The 17,375-nt window shown below is 32.9% G+C and overlaps 1 protein-coding gene across 1 annotated transcript; it reads right to left on the bottom strand.

Moving 5' to 3' along the window:
* Positions 1-10,421: 10,421 nt before the first annotated feature.
* On the bottom strand, positions 10,422-12,828 carry LOC114762350 (indole-3-acetic acid-amido synthetase GH3.6-like). Its single transcript, XM_028951816.1, has 3 exons — positions 12,447-12,828; positions 11,434-12,335; positions 10,422-11,349 (listed from the first exon to the last, which is right to left on the bottom strand). The coding sequence occupies exons 1-3, from the start codon at positions 12,758-12,760 to the stop codon at positions 10,760-10,762; spliced, it is 1,806 nt and encodes a 601-aa protein (XP_028807649.1). The 5' UTR covers positions 12,761-12,828; the 3' UTR covers positions 10,422-10,759.
* Between the last annotated feature and the right edge of the window lie 4,547 nt (positions 12,829-17,375).

The following is a 17,375-nucleotide window of genomic DNA, read 5'->3' as shown; positions in this document are numbered from 1 at the left end:
CGACCTGTGTGTGTGTGTGTGTGTGTGTGTTAAATTTAAAATAAGTTGTATTTTTTATGACCAGCGAATTGTGTGATTTCTTATACTTCTATATTTTATAGAAAGTCAGGTTCTATATACTATATTATCTCGAGACGTATATTTCTGCCTATGCGACGTAATTAACTTGTGGACAGTGTGACTGCTTCATGTAAATTTATTAGATATATAAATATTTATATGGATTGATGCACAAGATCACTGATAAATTTTCATCATTCCTTTATTATTATTTTTACTATTTACTTTTATCACTGATAAATTTGTTAGAATAATTCTACTTAATTAGCAAATACTAGTATTTATTACCAGAAAGATCATGATCTGTTTGGTTCAATATAATATAATCCAAAGAGAAAAAATAACTAAAGGCACCTTTTGACCGAAGCAACCCAATTCATCCAATTAACTCGATCAATCCGACTTTTTTCTGCTTAGAATGACAATGGAAATTGACTTTTTTAATTTCAGGAATGTCAAAAAGTCTACTAGCTAGAGATTTGAATAATATATTATGTTGTGTGAAGCTAGCTATATTATCAAATTTTCCTGTGTGAAGTAAGACTTATTAATTAATATATTATGTTGCTTGGATAATATATTAATCCCCTAAAAGAAATAAATAAGTTGCAGATAAGTTTAAAGACTCTTTCACAAGAAACAAAGGTCGATGAACTTACTAGTTTGCACAAAAGCAGACATGCATACATATAGCCTTCAAAAGGATGATAAAAAGTCAATGTGTTTAACCAATCATATTTTAACTTAACCATAATATATATATATATTAAGAAGCTAGATCAATCATTAAGGGACTAATAATAACTCAGAGGAATGAGAATTAATAATGCAAGAAAGGTTCTGTTCCTTCTTTAACCCTTCTTGCTTATTCAAGAAACCCTATATATAGATCAACCTTATGTCTATAGTGTGGTCCTCAATTAAAGGCTTAATTACTATAATACATACAGCTGCCATTATAATTTCAGATAGATCAAAGAGAGGTAATTCTTTATTCCATCCTCTTCAATTATCCCTTAATTAATTATTAAACAGAGAGTTTAATAATATGATTAAGGCGAGGCTTATATGGAGTAGGTGAAACCTGCAGAAACATTGAAGATGATTGCTATAGAATATGCAGAACATGTCTCAAAACACGGCTATTAATTATGTTTGTATCACTTTCAGACTACTTCTTCTGCTCCTTTCACTGATTAATTACAATAATTAATTATTATATCATAATTATATTAACCACTAGTGAGTTATCTGTTACACAAGTCTCTTCTTTTAATACGGAATCATTATATCAAGAAGAGAATATAATGCTTGGTATACGTGCGATATTTGGCCCAACACAGATTCATCATTAAAATAATAAGAAATAGGAATCAACTGATAATTTGGACCTAAATTGATCATTTAATTTAGCTTTGACTGTGTATGTGTATTGTGTGATTGAGATATTGGGTCTATTTAGAACAACTTATAAATAGTTTTTCAATCGTAATTTATGAAATATGAGGCAAGTATGTGAGGAGAGTTTTATTTCAATTTACATGATGCGTACTTATGAGTGTTTTTCATCGTGATCCCAAACAAAGCCATTATATTGGTTTTAATCAAAATAATCTAGAGTCTGACCCATAATCAGTTAGACTCGGTCGTCCAAGCAGGATTTTTGAACAGTATTTTTAGTTATTGACATCTTTAATGGGAAGTTATTAGCTCTTTAATTATCTAATTAGCTCGAGATATCTAGAGAACTATTGCTTCAGATCTACCCTAACATGACAAGAACTATAAGAAATCGAACTGGTCTCTGTGTGTCTATTAAATATATTCATATATATATAACAAGCTAAGTATCACTCAAATTAAACTCTTACACGGGAAAAAAAAAACCCTTAATTTAATCCTTCGAATTAGAGCTAATTAAGTAGCTAGTTGGGTATAGGATTTGAAAAATACAACATGAGTCTCAGTTGCCAAGTGGTCCAGAAACATTGGAGATAAAGAGGAAAGAGGGCTTATGAGTGGTTGAAGGCGGTGAAGATACTAATAATTAAAGCTTATCCATTATATATATATAACTGCATGCGTGTGTGTATACATATGTTATGCTTTATCTGGTTTGTTCCAGCGCAGGCATGAAATTTTATTGGCTCCAAACAAAGCAGAGATAGATATATATATATATATATATATATATTGTTTATATAGTATATGTTTGATGTTAGATTTATGTAGCTATCATTGGAAAAAACAAGCAGCACAAGTGTTATTGTTAGCTAGGAAGACATTAGGCACAAAATAAAGTGTTTGATCAAATAAGCTTCCCTTTTTTTTTTTTGCTGAAGAGGATAATAAAAACTATTGTTGCTGCTAATATTTTTTGAAACATTAATTATCATTACACCCTGGTCTTGTATTCTGCTTGTGAAACATGGCACCACCCTCTTACGTATACACACACTCACACACAGAGATTATATATATATATATATATATATAATGTGCGTTTTAATTTGATTGGATGATGAGGCAATTAAGAAAGGGACAAGACCAATAGTTACAGCTACTGTGTTTAACTGGTGAACAACATTGATACGTAAAATAATGTGCGCGTCTTCTAGAAAGTTTTGATTCGACAAATTAACCCTACTCTACACATGTTATATTATATTAATATGAATGTGAGTAGGAAAATTATTCTTTTAAAAAAAAGATTTGAAAACTAAGTACCAGCTATAATAATAATAATGTATTTGAAAGAAGTATAAGCCAAATTCAAAGGTTTGAGTGGATCAAAATAATGATATACTCCTCTTATCCTATTTATAAGTCACTTCCAATATGTTTCATTTAAACCAAAAAAAACTTTAAATTTCATTAACTTTCATTTAAAATTCAACAACTTTTCGATTTTATCCCTATTTAATATACACTACGCTTCATGTAAACAAAGTCAATATAATAATAAATGAAAGGTAAAATTGTACATCTATATAAAAAATTTCTTCCAGTTCCCTGTAAATAGGACCAAAAAATATTTTCTCTTTCTGCCCTGTAAATAGGACTAAAGGAGTACATATAATTAAACTAATAAACGTGTCTTAATTAATTAGTGTCTCGTCATTTAAAAGATGTTTAATGAAGCAAATGTTTCATATGGTGACTTAAATTTTGTGTTGTTTAATTGGTGTGATTAATTCGGCAAACCTAATTCAGCAGCAACCTGAGAAACTGGTTCTGGATTTAAGGTTTGTCTTTCTCTGTTCTATATCACACACACACACACACACGCATAATTTTTGCCATAATCCAATATAATAATTGGTCCATATAAGACTTAAGAGACATTTCATTTCTCATTTAATTTTCTCGCTCATACGCAATCCCCTCCTGCCAAATCTAGTAATTAAAATATTTGATATTACATTTTATTTTAGAATAAAAATCAAAGAGACATAAAACTGATTAAAAATACCAAAATAATTTTATATAGATATAGCGTAAAATTAAGGGATACAGTTTCTCACTTTCTTGTATTTTTATTTTTAACTTATTGAAAAATTTGACCAATAAAAATTAGTGACAAAACTATAACATATAAAAAACTCTTCTTTTTTGTTTTTGGAAAACAAACTTATTTACATCATATTTTCATTAAAAAAATGGCAGATACTTTTTTATAAAATAATCATATATTTTAAAAGTCACATTGCTATAAGGTTACGGCATAGATTAAATCTTTAATTTTCTTGTGACAAATTTCTCTATACATAAACAGAAGAAATATAAGATTTTTACTTATTATATCATATGTTCTATTTTTATATATGTCTCTGTCTAATACAACTCATATGTTAGACAAAAACAATTAGATCTAGCTAAATTAATTAATTTTTTATTTTGTAAATTAGAATGTCATGGGGAGTACGGTGGGGAGAGTGGGGCAAGGGTCACGTGTGGGGTGGGGGCCATTTGAGAGGGTACCTAGTGAGGAGGCAGTCAAAGACACACGTGTCAATGTCCAGTGACTATCGCCCACGTGGGTGCTGCCACGTGTGAAGTGACCCCACAAAATGTAAGCCCCTCCTGGCTACGATAATCAAATAATTCAAATTGTTCGAAAATTTACGACTTAGAAGTTGAGAAATATTTTTAAGTTGAATTCCATGCTTCATTTTTCTCGGTAACATATTTTTTAATTAATTATTAATCTAATAGGCGTGCTAGAGTTTTGAATGATTATTAATTAGCATCCTTTAATTATACTGTGAGTTAATTAAATCATATTAATTTCAACAAAATTATGAAAAACGCCAGGAACATTAATTGAAAAAGTCATTTAGACCATTAAATTTCCTCAGTCATCAAGGGCAAAGGCGAGAAAAAGAAGGCTGTCTTAAAGTAAGATAGGAATTAAATCACATAAGAGTAAATGAAATATTGCTTGTTCATGCTAGTACTTTTATTAGTTTGAAAACTTTTCCATGAATAGAAGTCAGTTGTCCTTCGCCTAATTCTTGTCATGACTGCTTCCCATCTTTATCATGGCTGGCTCCATGATTAGTAAAGAAAATATCAAGTCAATCAATAAATGTTAAAAATGCCCAAATCTTTAGTACTGCTCTTGCGTTGAACGTATGACTTAGTTGGAAAGTTGATGTACATATTTAAAAAAAGTTTTTAATTAACTCAATTGATATTCTTTCAACAATAATCAAGTAGAATGAGAAATGATGAATCAAGAAAGATGTTTAGAGTATTTTACAACAAAAAAAATCATATTAGCTAATTTAACTAATATTCCTAATCTACTCAAATTAGTTCATTAAGTTTTACACTAAAAATCGGAGGAATAACTGTTACTCATATGTTGTAACATGGTTGGGAGGTAAACTGTTTTTTTTAATTATATTTATAAGTCTTATTATTAAATTTTTCTTGTGAACACACATTTTTATCCTTCATTTATCTGTGTGCAGATTGTTATTTTATTATGAAGCATATATATTAAACATGGATAAAGATAAAAATTTATTTATTAAATTTTACACTATAATTAATGAGATTTAAGATTTTTCTTGTGTGAATTTTTTTTCCTTGTTTGCTATTTTCTATTTGCCCAATGAACGGAACCAACAAGTATTAGTAATAGTGAAAACTGAAAAGGGTTATAAGTGTTTAAATACAATAATATTTCTTTAATAATTATATATATTAAAAATATTTGGGGCAATTATAAAAGAATATAAACAATGAAATGTGAAAGTTCCACTCTTTATCAATTAACATCAAGCTTTTTGCCTTTTTGGTTTCCTTTGTTAGTTATTCTACCACAAGTTCAGTCCCTTTCTAATGATTCATTTTTGCCAAATATATATCTTTAGTGATGTATAATTATTTAAAATTATTAATCTGAAGTAATCTAATGACAAATACAGATCACGATTCATAAGGATAGAGCTGTAGAGAAAGTGAGATTCACTTTGAGGATTTGCTGGAAGGCATTCAAATCCATTTTGCAATTTCTCCGGTAAAACAAAAAAAAATCTGTAAGGAAAGATTAGTAGGATCAGCATATTATGTATAATAAAATGTACTACCTCCTATTCTAATTACAAGATCTCATTTGTAGTTTATAAACTTTTATAAACTACAGACGAGATCTTATAATTAAAACTGGATATAGTAATAAGTTGGCACTATAGATTTGTTATAGAATTATTTATTTAAATTACATAAACTTTTTTCCACTTACTCTAGAAGCACATAGAAAAAAGTTGTATATATGGTTTCTATAGGCTTCTTTTTATTTTTAAGAAAATTTATATAATTTTTAGAATAAAAGTACACATATGTGGTTTAAGTTAAAATATGATTGGTAAAAATAAAAAAGTGATGAGTAAAATAGTACAACATTATTAATTAATATTGCCTCCGGTTCTAATTATAAGATGTTGTTTGTAGTCTACAAACGAAGTCTAATAATAACTAATTAAATTAGATTAAAAAAGTTAGGTAAATTAGTTAATTATAAGAAATATGACATATTTTTCTTAAAATATCATAATTATCTTTTTTAATATGCTCCCTTTTTTTCTATTTGATTATGATTAAGAGGATATCAATAGCAGTAATTTAAAAAAATAATAAATATAAAAAAATGCCTTATATTTAAGATTAAAGTCAATTTAATAATTGGATCTTATTGGAGGAGTATTAAACAGTAAATGGGAAGTGGCGCATATCTTAAAAAAATTCTATTTCTTTGAACCATATCAAATCAGCTGAAAATTCTGTCTTTTCTTCTTTAGGGAAAAGAAACATCTAGCTTTCAGTTGATTCAACGAAAATGGATAAGGCAGCATTGCGATCAGCTGCGGCGCAGCCCCACGCAACAACTCTTGCTCAAGTAAGTCATTTGCCAGATCACACAACTGTGAGGAAAACAGAACTTCATTGCCGTACGGCCAATGCTAACTAGATGGTGTATTTATCTTCTATGCTGTCAAGAGCAGGTGATCCCACCACCAAGACCCACTTAGACCCGTATTAACTGGATCGGATCGGAGCACAAGCGTGGAAAAAGAGATCCGAGATGACAGTACCACGTGGTTTGTAGGGCTGTCACTGGCGAGGCCCATAGTGGGGGCCCACACCCGCACTTCCTCCTTTTTTCCCCCATTTAGCTTTTGGAGGAGAAAGAGAGGAATCTTGTACGACAGGTCAACGGTGTACCGGAGACGTGGCAAGCAATGCCTGGTTGGTCCCCACCGATGGGGACGGTCGAAGGCCAATCCAGTTGCTCTTGGTGCCGGATTCTACGCCCATGGGGAGCCGTGAATGCATGGGAGGTGGGCCCCGCAGACAGGGCGATCTTCCTCTTACGTGGACTTGTCCCCTCCTGCAACTAGATGAGTTTTCTGATGTACAGTAAAAATCCCAACAAATTTAATTTCAATTCTTTTGAATAAATTTCCAAGTTGATATCCTTTCTAGCCCGCCAAAAAAAAAAATTGATATCTTTCCTATGTTGCTAATATATGAGATATAGAAAAATAATTTATACATATTAAAAAAATATTTAATTTAATTATTTGTGTTGATCTTTAAGAATATTTGTAATTATTTGTGTGTATATGTATATGTATATATTAAAACTAGCTAATTGCTGATAGTTGATTAAAGCTCTCTTATTATGCACAATAAATAAGAATAATTTAGAAAAATTATATATTTGGGAGACAATGTAATTAGTATATCATCAGGATATTTTGCTTGAATTAGATGTTTTAATATAGTTCATTCCATCTTCAAGTGACGTGCTGGTATGTTCCGTCTAAGCATTTGGTAATACAAGTTTAGTTTATCAAACTTGTATTTCGTCCAAATTGGATTGTTTAAATAAATTGAAAACTCTTTAGCTGCTTGAACAAAGTACACATTATTTGGAAAGCGTTACCTGTGTAGACTACTCTTCTAAGCTTGATTGGTATACCAGTTTTCAAAGATTTTATAAAATCTTCATTGGCTGTTACTCTTTTTTTTTTTTTGTATAACACTGTGTGCATCAATATCCATAGTAAAATTCTTAATATATCTTACCATTCACATGCTATAAATATTAAAGAAAAACTTATAAAAAATTTCTCATTAAATAGTTAATTGTGCAAATGTAGCTAAAAAATGCTTTGCATATAGTTAATGATAAGCTGCATACAACTGAAGAAGAATTTTATTTACTTAAAATAGATTTCACCCTGTCTGAGCCCAACTCCTTCGATGTTTTTATGCAATTAAGTAATAAGAGAGTATTGGGTGATGCTTCCTAAATATAAGCCATGACCAACCTGTCATGTTATGTACAATGAGTAAGAAAATATGTCAACTCTTGTTTAATACTACCTCCGATCTTAATTATAAGACCCAATTGACTAATTTGAGGAGACTAAGAAAAAAAGTTAAGTTAATTATTTGTAATAAATATGTGTTGTCTTTTCTAAAATATCTTTACTAATCAATTATATTGGCTAGAACTACAATTATTAGAAGGACTACTTTGAAAAAAAATGCATGAATATGAGAGACAAAATAGATTGGGGTCTTATATTTAGGACCAAAATAAAAATTAAACAGAGTCTTATACTAAGGACTGGAGGTAGTACCTTCAATTTTAAATATAAGATCTATTATATTATAAACTAAATTTTATATTTAAAATCAGAGGTAGTAATTGCTAATCTCTTGTGCTAAACAAAAAGCCAAGGTGGGCATATAATTAGGCAAGATAATCAAAATATGTATACGAACATGCATCACATGTGTTAAATAATAATTCCTAGTTGGAAAAATGTATTATTATGACACAAGAGTTTTCATTTTATGATTAATCAAAATCAATATACGTATATATATTAGTTTGTGGGGTTGATGCTGAGAACGGGCAAACAAAAAGTTAGGAAAAAAAGGGAATCAAAAACCTAATTCACATCACAAGGTCAATTTCATTTATAAGCCCCACAAGTTGTCCCTTCCTCTCTTTCTTTTCTTCTTCCTTTGGTCTTCTCATATTAGTATTTAGTTTTGTCACGCATACGTATTACCTTCTTATTTTAATCAGCCTCTACTAATTTATGAACACTCGCACACACATATATGGGTTTCATATACTCCGATGAATCAGCTATATATATAAAGATAAATTAAGAATGTCATTTATTGATCAGGAATGAACCTTTGATCAGATCACTTTTGACATGCAACAAGTTTAATTCTATTCATTTTTCTTAAAAAAATTAGTAATTTTCAGTTGATTAAATGGTTTGAATTAATGAACCTAATTTAATTTAAAATATTTCTAAATGATCAATGCGCTCGCGTTGGTCAGTATCAAGAAAAGAGCTTTGTCTCGTTTATAAACATACATAATCTGATTAATCACTATCAAACTACTCAAATTAAAGTCTTGTGTCTAGCCAACGCGTTTCTCTTAAAAACATTAGGCTTCTTTTGATGTAATCTCAGTTAGCATATTAATTGTATCATGCCTAATAAAATCTTGGGAATTGAGATGTCTTCTTTTCCTGGCAATTTTTATCACAAAACAAGAAATTCTGCAATATATAATGAAAAAAAAAACCCATCATATTATGAACACATGTTTTCATATAATTATCTCGCATATTTGGTTTTATTGTGTCAATAGATATTCATACATTTTTAGATTCAACTGGTGGTGGCTCCTTCAACATTGTTCTTAAAAAAAAAATACATAAAATTTAAATTTTTGATGTTATCTTAAGGAATATCAAATCCATCGCAGCATATTTAAAGTGTACTGTGTTACTTCACCAATATGATCCTGATATTATTATTGTGTGTCTGAAAAGAAAAGAAAAGAAAAGAGAGAAACAGTTCTTGTTTGGTTTGTTTGCTTGTTTGTTTGCAGAGAATGTAGCGAACAGGGAAAGAGGGAAAGGGATACTGCTCTGATTCTTCCTTATTTGCTCCCATCCATCTCCATTAATTCCAACATCAATCTCAGTACCTCTCCTTCCCAAATATTCCAGTCTTCTTCTTCTTCTTTACTGTTTCTGATGCCATTTAATGCTCTCCCACTTACTGATTTCACTGACCCAAGATTCATCATCCCCAGAGAATAAATCATGTTATTTTGAGCTCTATGTGAACTTCCAGTTCCAGTGCTGTGTTCATTCACAATGCCCCACTAATGGGTTTTTATTTAAGTTTCTTGATTTAATGGAAGAATCTGAGTCTGAGACACTCCACTACTTGTTAAAGAGACTGATAGAGATATATTGAGATTTAAGAGGATATGGTTATATGGTAATATTCTCTCCAAGAGTTGTAATAACAAGTTTTATATATATATATATATATATATATATCTCTTTCTTCCCCCACTAAACTAATTTTTTTTTAACTTTTAAAAATGGTATCAGACAAGTCTTAATCAAGTTGCAAAATTTGTTCATCAAAGAGCCCTCTTTAGCAGGCAAATCTCACTGCCCCTCCCTGTTCATTAGTTTAGCTCCACCGTAACAGTACTTGTTAACCCCACTTTCATGGATGTACGGAACACTATATATTAACATGCATATTTTTTAGTGGTGCATTTAAAAATATTTCTTAATTCACACGTATGTTCTCTTTATTCTCTGTAACTTGAAATTTAATAAATGGATATTTTGTGTGTAGTTGAATAATTGTTTTTAGAAAAAAAAAATGAGTGCTTGTACTGCTACGTTTCTTCTGATTGCTTAGCTTTTCTTCTTCTTTTGTTCTTGAGTTGACAACCTCATAGATAAAAAGCTCATGACAAGTCCATGATACTTGAATAGGCAAAATTCCCAGAAAGAGTCAAAACTCTAATTCCAACCAAACCTTACCTAACAACATAATGATTCATCACTGGAAAGAGAAGAGGAGGAGGAGGAGGAGAAAGAAGAAAGACTGTTTGAAACAGGAATTGCTTTTTACAGAGGTAGTGGTGGAAGCTGAAGAAGATCATGAGGTCCCTCCCTATGCAAAGTCAAATTGAAAATGCAGCAAACTTAAAAATGGAGCCTTTCTTCAACATAAAATTACCCTAATTAAGTAACTAATTTACCTAATTGAAGAAGAAATAAAAAGACCAACAGCATTAATGAACCCATCATCATCATCTTCATCCTCGTGAACATCCTCAGTTATTCAGATTAATCCATTGCTTGTGTCCCGGCGCCCACTTGGGACACTTTGGACTGAAATAAGAACTCACGACTCTCGAATCCAAAAGCTCAACCACAGGCTTGAACTTCACACACCTCGGTGTCTTGTACTGATTTATCGAAGCTCCCAAACTAATTGCATAATCCATAAGCTTATCGAACGTCCCCTGTTCCACGATCTTAATCTCCAACGGTCCGATCGACTTGTCCGACACACGACCTTGCCGGTACACGCTGTTCAGTGACTCCTCCACCGTCAGGCAGCAATCCTCGTACACCGACGGCGGAATTGGCGTTGACCCGTTCAGGCTGACTTCCCAGTAGAGCACGTAGTGCCCTGGGATCGTCGACGTGTCGGCGTAGCTCGTGTACTCTGAAACCGCCGCGTCGAATGGCATCAGATGAGTCACCGCGTTCTTCATCGCGTTCTGAAGCTCAACCTCGTCCGTCTTGTCGGAATCTATGCTCAGAACCACGTTTTTCCGACATACGAAGTGGAATTGCGGCGCCTTGTTCTTGAACCCCGACACCCTCAGAATGTCCCCAACTCTGTACCTGTACAAACCTGCAAATACAAATTCAAACTCCCACCGTCAAATCCAGTCACAAACAATGCGTAAATTAACAAAACGAGGAACGGAGATGTTACCGGCGTAGGTTGTGACGACGAGCTCGTATTCTTGACCGACCTTAACATCTACGAGCTCGACCAATTCTTTCTGGTCCTTGTCGTTGACAGCGCCATTGCTGCGATTTACAGGGAGGAATTCGAAGTAGCACATGTTGGGGATGAGGGTGTAAGAGACTTCGCTGGGTTTGCAGAGAGGGTTAAGGTTGACTCCGAAGTAACACTCGCTGGAGGCATACATGGTACAGACGAGAGGGAGGCCATTGCTGTAATAGTCCAACGTAGGAATGTACTGTGACATTGTGCCTGTAACAATAACATCCACATACTTAGTATTAGGCCACAGCCTGGTTATAATCCCCTGCCACGAGCTCTTCCTACACTCGGACTCGATGAAGTCCGCGAGTTCCGGGTCGGGTTTGAGGATCTCCATAACAGAGCCTTGCACCGATGTGTCAGTGATCTGGGGATTAATGGTTCCTGTGCGGATGTCGCTAGCGAGAAGGGCCCAATGTTTCTCCAGGAAGCGGATGGCGCGAATGAAGCCTGAGGCGAAAACGGCGCCGACCCGGACAACATCGTGGCGTTGGCACAGCCCGCAGAGCAACTGAGAATACATGCTCTGGTAAGAATCCGAACAGAGGACCGTCTCGTTGGGGCTGGTGTAGTTGGTGTAGGGATCGTAGGGTCTGTCCTTAAAATAAGAGCTTTTGTAATAACTCGTCAACACAGGGCGAGCCACTAGGCCTCCTGGCGTTTTCGCTTCGGATTTTATGAACAGAAAGTACATTCCTTTTCCTTTCTCTAACCCAGGAACGGACTGGCTCATCACCGGCATCAGCAGACTGTAAAGCAACGACCTTCTTCCGAGCTCTTCTTCGATCGTCGGCATCAGCTTCCTCTCGCCGCCGGAAGTCCCAGAACTGCAAAATCAAGCAAAAACACAGGCGGAAACGTTGAGGAGCCAGATTTTAAAACTGTAAAAACAGGGGAATTATTAATTAAATTCATTGTGACGATTCGAGAGGGGGGACCTAGTGAGGAACTCAGAGACGGGTTTGGAACAGAGGATTGGGGAGGTGTCGCCATTGGCGATGCGGGTAATGTCGGGTTCGATGTCCTCGTAGGAGACGACAGGGAGGAGCTTCTTGAAGGTGTCGCGGTCGGTGGCGCCATTCAGGCCGTATCTCTGCAGGTATTCAACGTTGGCATTACGGGACAGGATTTCGGCGAGGACATTACTCTGGACTTGGTCGGCGTTGGAGGTGACATCCTCGATGAACTCGAGAGTTTTCCTGTTGCTCTCTACAAGGTTGTAGTCTATGGAGTGGTCTGGTGCCTCAGGCATGGTGGGTTTCTGGTTTCAGACAGAGAAATTGTCGGAGAGAGAAAGCAAGTAATGCTCGCAGAGATACAGAGGAGAAGATGAAGAAGGTTGTGTTTGCGTTGGGTGGGAGCGTGTGGGGAAGAGAACGAAGAGAAAGTGCTATATATAGAGAAGCACACACCTGTCAAGCTGGGTTTGCTCGGGGGGAATGGGACACAGGAGTAAATTAAAGAACTAGTAAGGGTGCCCTTGGAAATGTAGGGACAATTATATCACATTTTGTTTTCTTTTTCTTTTTTATGCTTTTGGACAATTATTTAAGCGTACAACTTCCATGCATTGGTGTTCATGTCAACACTGCATCCACTTAAAATGATTAAAAAAAGGGAGTCACAAGCTCAATTTATTTAATAAGTACAGATTAGTTAGGTCCCAGCATTCAATAAATCTAAATTTTGAGTTTTTTTTTGTTAATGGCAATTGGCTATAAATTATATATATTGTATATTAATATGGATTGATTATTGATTGTTCACAATATAATGAAGAAAAAGATACAAAAATAGTAAATAAAAGCAAGTAAATATATATTTTTTAATATAAGTTCGCTTATTTTCATCTGCATGATTCAACTTTGAATCATCTCAAAGGATCATCAGCTTGGAATTGACAAGAATCCTACTATCTTGAAGACGGATCCATTTTTGCTTTTTAAACATTGACTATGGAATTGGTAGGTCATAACTGATAGGCTTTTATTTTCTTCAAGAAAAAATCCAAAATGGAAATTTCAATGTACATTCACTAATTCCACACCCCATGTCCATATGATTAGTAATATCCGATTCTATTTATAAGACTTCGTTTGTAGATTACAAATGAAGTTTTATAATTAGGACAAGAAGTAATACGTAAAATATATATAAAAGCTATACTATTTATAAAATATAAATGATTTCATTTGTTTTATATTCTGAACAGAATAGAAGCTAATAGTCTAACATAAATCTACAAAAAAAACCTTTTGAAATATTTAATCTTCAATTTTAATCATTTGTACCTTACCCAGTAGTTAATTTAATCAGCAAATTGTTTGCATCATTATTCTTTTCTTTTTCATTTTTCTGGGGTGAAACTCATCCTTATAAATGCATTTTATGTACTTTTTATTGGGCAAAAATATCTGAACATAATATTTATTTTAAATATTTATACTATGGAAAAAAAAAAAGCGACAAAATATCTGAAAGTGTCGTTTGGGGGGATGGGGAGCGGAGGAGATTGGCGGATGGAGTGCTTGTCGTACAAGGAAACGGCGAAACGCAGCTGGGGAAGGAAGGCGCTCTAAAGCCAAAGGGAAAGCTAATAAAATAATTAACCGGCAAAGTGCGGTAAAGACGGAGTTAAACTTGAAGCACACGCTCGCCCTGGCGCGCTTTGGTTGCGGATGTTCCACAAAATACCGGCACCCACTTACTTAATTCGTCGCTTACTTGCGTTTACCGGTAACAGAGCAAATAACGGCGTACCGCTATATTCCCAGTCAACATCCCGTTTCACGAGACCCAGAGATTGTGTGTGGGAGTTGTGTACGGTACACTTTTTCCCTTCTTTTCCTTATTTTTTCAATGGACGGAAATTTAGGGGAGCCAGCATTCATTAGAATTGAGAGTTACTAGAATTATTATGGTGCGAATTTGTTTTAAAAAATTTTATTTAGAAGCATTGGTTACTGAAAGTTATTTTTGAGTTTAATATTGTCTTGAAATTTTTAAATCATAATAATTTTATCCCATATTATTAAAAATATTATCAGTTATTATTGTCACTATTTTAATGGGGCTTTTTTACTCAGATACGATGAACAGTAAAAAAATTTACTCAGATACGATGAGATCAAAACTATTTACCAAGATACTACACTTGAAATCGTTCAGACTGTGAACGATTTTAAATTTTAAATTTGTACAAAACTCGTTCTTGGTCTCAACAACTTCAGTGGGACCCACATCAGAAAATAGAAGTTGTTCTTGGTCTGAACAATTTCAGTGGGCCCACATCACCAAATGAAAGTTGTTCTTGGTCTGAACAATTTCAATGGGGCCTACGAGTCCTATGTTCCACGTGAAATTGCTTCCTTCCGTGCTTTTTCAATTTTTATTTGACCAAACTATACTTTTGTTTTTTCTTGCCACAAGCACAGTCACTCAAAGAATAGTCTTTCATTGTTTGAAGCTCAACTCACCCATAAGGATTCCTTCCCTACATATTCCCATCAATATAAGACTCAGGGAGTGGTCATTTATTGTCTTTAGCTTTGTTTTGGCATGTGAGTGCATAGTGTAACTTTGGTCTATATAATGGCATTTTACATTCCCACTCCATCTGCCTTCTCATCACTTCTCAAACTGTTCTTAAACTTGACTGATTCCTCTATTCTTCTTTCTCCTTCCACACTTTCGTGTGAAGTAGGTGGTGTGTGCGATCTTATAATTGTATACATTTTAGAAATTAGAGGCTGAAAGGAATATAATTATTCTTTGACTAACACATAAAGGTAAATTTACATTAAATAATGATAAGCTTATAATAAATACACTTGTGTAATTTTACATTAGGTACCATTTAAGTGACCCAAAAAAGCATCCTTATGATTAAAAACAAAAATAAATGTTAATAACTATTTCACACTAGTTATTTTAAAATTATAATTACTTAATATGACAAAACAATTAGCCATTATTGATGAGTAATTTTTTTAAATTTATATTTTATTATTTGGTCTCCCTAAATAATTATAATTTTTATGCTTATCTTTAATAAATATTACTTTTCCTAAGTCCTCCTCTCTAATTTTCCCCAAAAATTAAATAAAAAAACTCCTCTCTTTCATTATTATTAATCCCACCATCAGTACTCTTTTTATCAGGAAAATTTGGACACCACTTAGTGCTAGTTTTCACAAGATATAAGACCAGATTAAGCTCACAACCAAATATTATCTAACCAGATACATATTTAATCTGACTACATATTTACTCAAACACTATCTACTAAGAAAACAGTTATATTTTTAATCAGGTTATAAAAAAGTAAACTACAATTTATTTTTTATGACAATTAATTATATGTCTACATTTTTTAATTAAAACAAACTCAACATGTTAAAATGACTAAATATAAAATTTTTATTCATCATTTAGCAAAATACATACCAAAATTTTAAAAAAAAATAATCTAGAGAATGTACCTTATTCATAAGAAAAATCAAGTTTCAAGTTGAGATGAAATATATACAACTGCAAGACCGCACACACCACCTACGTCACACGAACGTGTGGAAGGAGAAAGAAGAATGGAAGGAATCAGCCAAGTTTAAGAACAATTTGAGAAGCGATGAAAAGGTAGATGAAGTGGGAATGTCGAATGTCATTATATAAACCAAAATTACGCTATGCACTCGCTTGTCAAAACAAAGTTGAAGACAATGAATGACCACTCCCTGAGTCCTATATTGATGGGAATATGGATGGAAGGAATCCTTACGCGTGAGTTGAGTTTCAAACAATGAAAGACTACTCCTTGAATAACTTTGTGTGTGGCAAGAAAAAACAAAAGTGTGGTTTGATCAAATAAAAATTGAAAAGGCATGGAAGGAAGCAATTTCACATGGAGCATAAGACAAATATGGATTGTGGGTCCTACTAAAGTTGTTTAGACTAAGAACAACTTTCATTTGGTGATGTGGGCCCCACTGAAATTGTTCAAACTGAGAACAACTTTTATTTTCTGATGTGGCCCTCACTGAAGTTGTTCAAACCAAGAACAAGTTATGTACAAATTTAAAGTCGTTCACGGTCTGAACGATTTTAGGTGTAGTATTTTGGTAAATAGTTTTGATCTTATCATATCTGAGTAAATTTTTTTACTGTTTATCGCATCTGAGTAAAAAAGCCGTTTTAATGGTTAAATTAATATTTTAATAATAAGAAATAAAATTGTTACAATTTTAAATTTCTCAAGTACTATTATACCTAAAAAGACTTACAAGTGCTCAGTGCTTATGAGTAAAAAAAAAAAAAATTTTTTGAGACAAACTTATACCTAAATACTTAACCAAATATTTATATCAGAAGTGAAATTTAAACTCACCACCTTGTAAATTATGGACTAAATTCTTATAATGATACTCATAACTTGTAAATTATGGATTAAATTTTTATTAATTTATTAAAAAATAAGCTAAAATGTGGCCAATTGCACAAAATTCAAAATAAAATCTAAAATAGATTAGTTCAAATAAGTGACTTTTGTAAATTTTAATTTTAATTTAATATTAATATTATATTGAATTATCGATTAATTTATACTTGTTTCCTAGTGTTAAAGAAAGTCACGACTTTTTTTTTTTGAAGAATTATTACTCGTTTCCCATGTAAAAAATAATTTTTGAAATTTGGACTCGAGGAATCAGGTAATATTTATAAGAATTTGGGCGCTTTGGTCTGATTTTCTCTGATCTCTTGTTGAAGTATCCAAATGGTACCGGCCAGCTGGAACACATTGTTGTTAGGTTGACACGTGTACGAATAGGACTTCGTTGTCTAAGTCTTCACGTAGCTTCATTTAACAATAA

This window comes from Neltuma alba, unplaced genomic scaffold (genome assembly GCF_004799145.2).
Source record: "Neltuma alba isolate B1F8T4 unplaced genomic scaffold, ASM479914v2 tig00011213_pilon, whole genome shotgun sequence".
Classification (NCBI taxonomy): domain Eukaryota; kingdom Viridiplantae; phylum Streptophyta; class Magnoliopsida; order Fabales; family Fabaceae; genus Neltuma; species Neltuma alba.
The sequence above is the reverse complement of the archived record's forward strand: the minus strand, read 5'-3'. Positions and strand labels throughout refer to the sequence as shown.

What these genes read in the sequence shown, in the direction of transcription:
- LOC114762350 (XM_028951816.1), bottom strand. Translation starts at nt 12,760, where the DNA reads ATGCCTGAGGCACCAGACCACTCCATAGACTACAACCTTGTAGAGAGC. An exon ending in GTCTCTGAGTTCCTCACTAG is followed by an intron (nt 12,336 to 12,446) that starts GTCCCCCCTCTC and finishes TTGATTTTGCAG; the next exon opens with TTCTGGGACTTCCGGCGGCG. An exon ending in CGTCGTCACAACCTACGCCG is followed by an intron (nt 11,350 to 11,433) that starts GTAACATCTCCG and finishes TTGTATTTGCAG; the next exon opens with GTTTGTACAGGTACAGAGTT.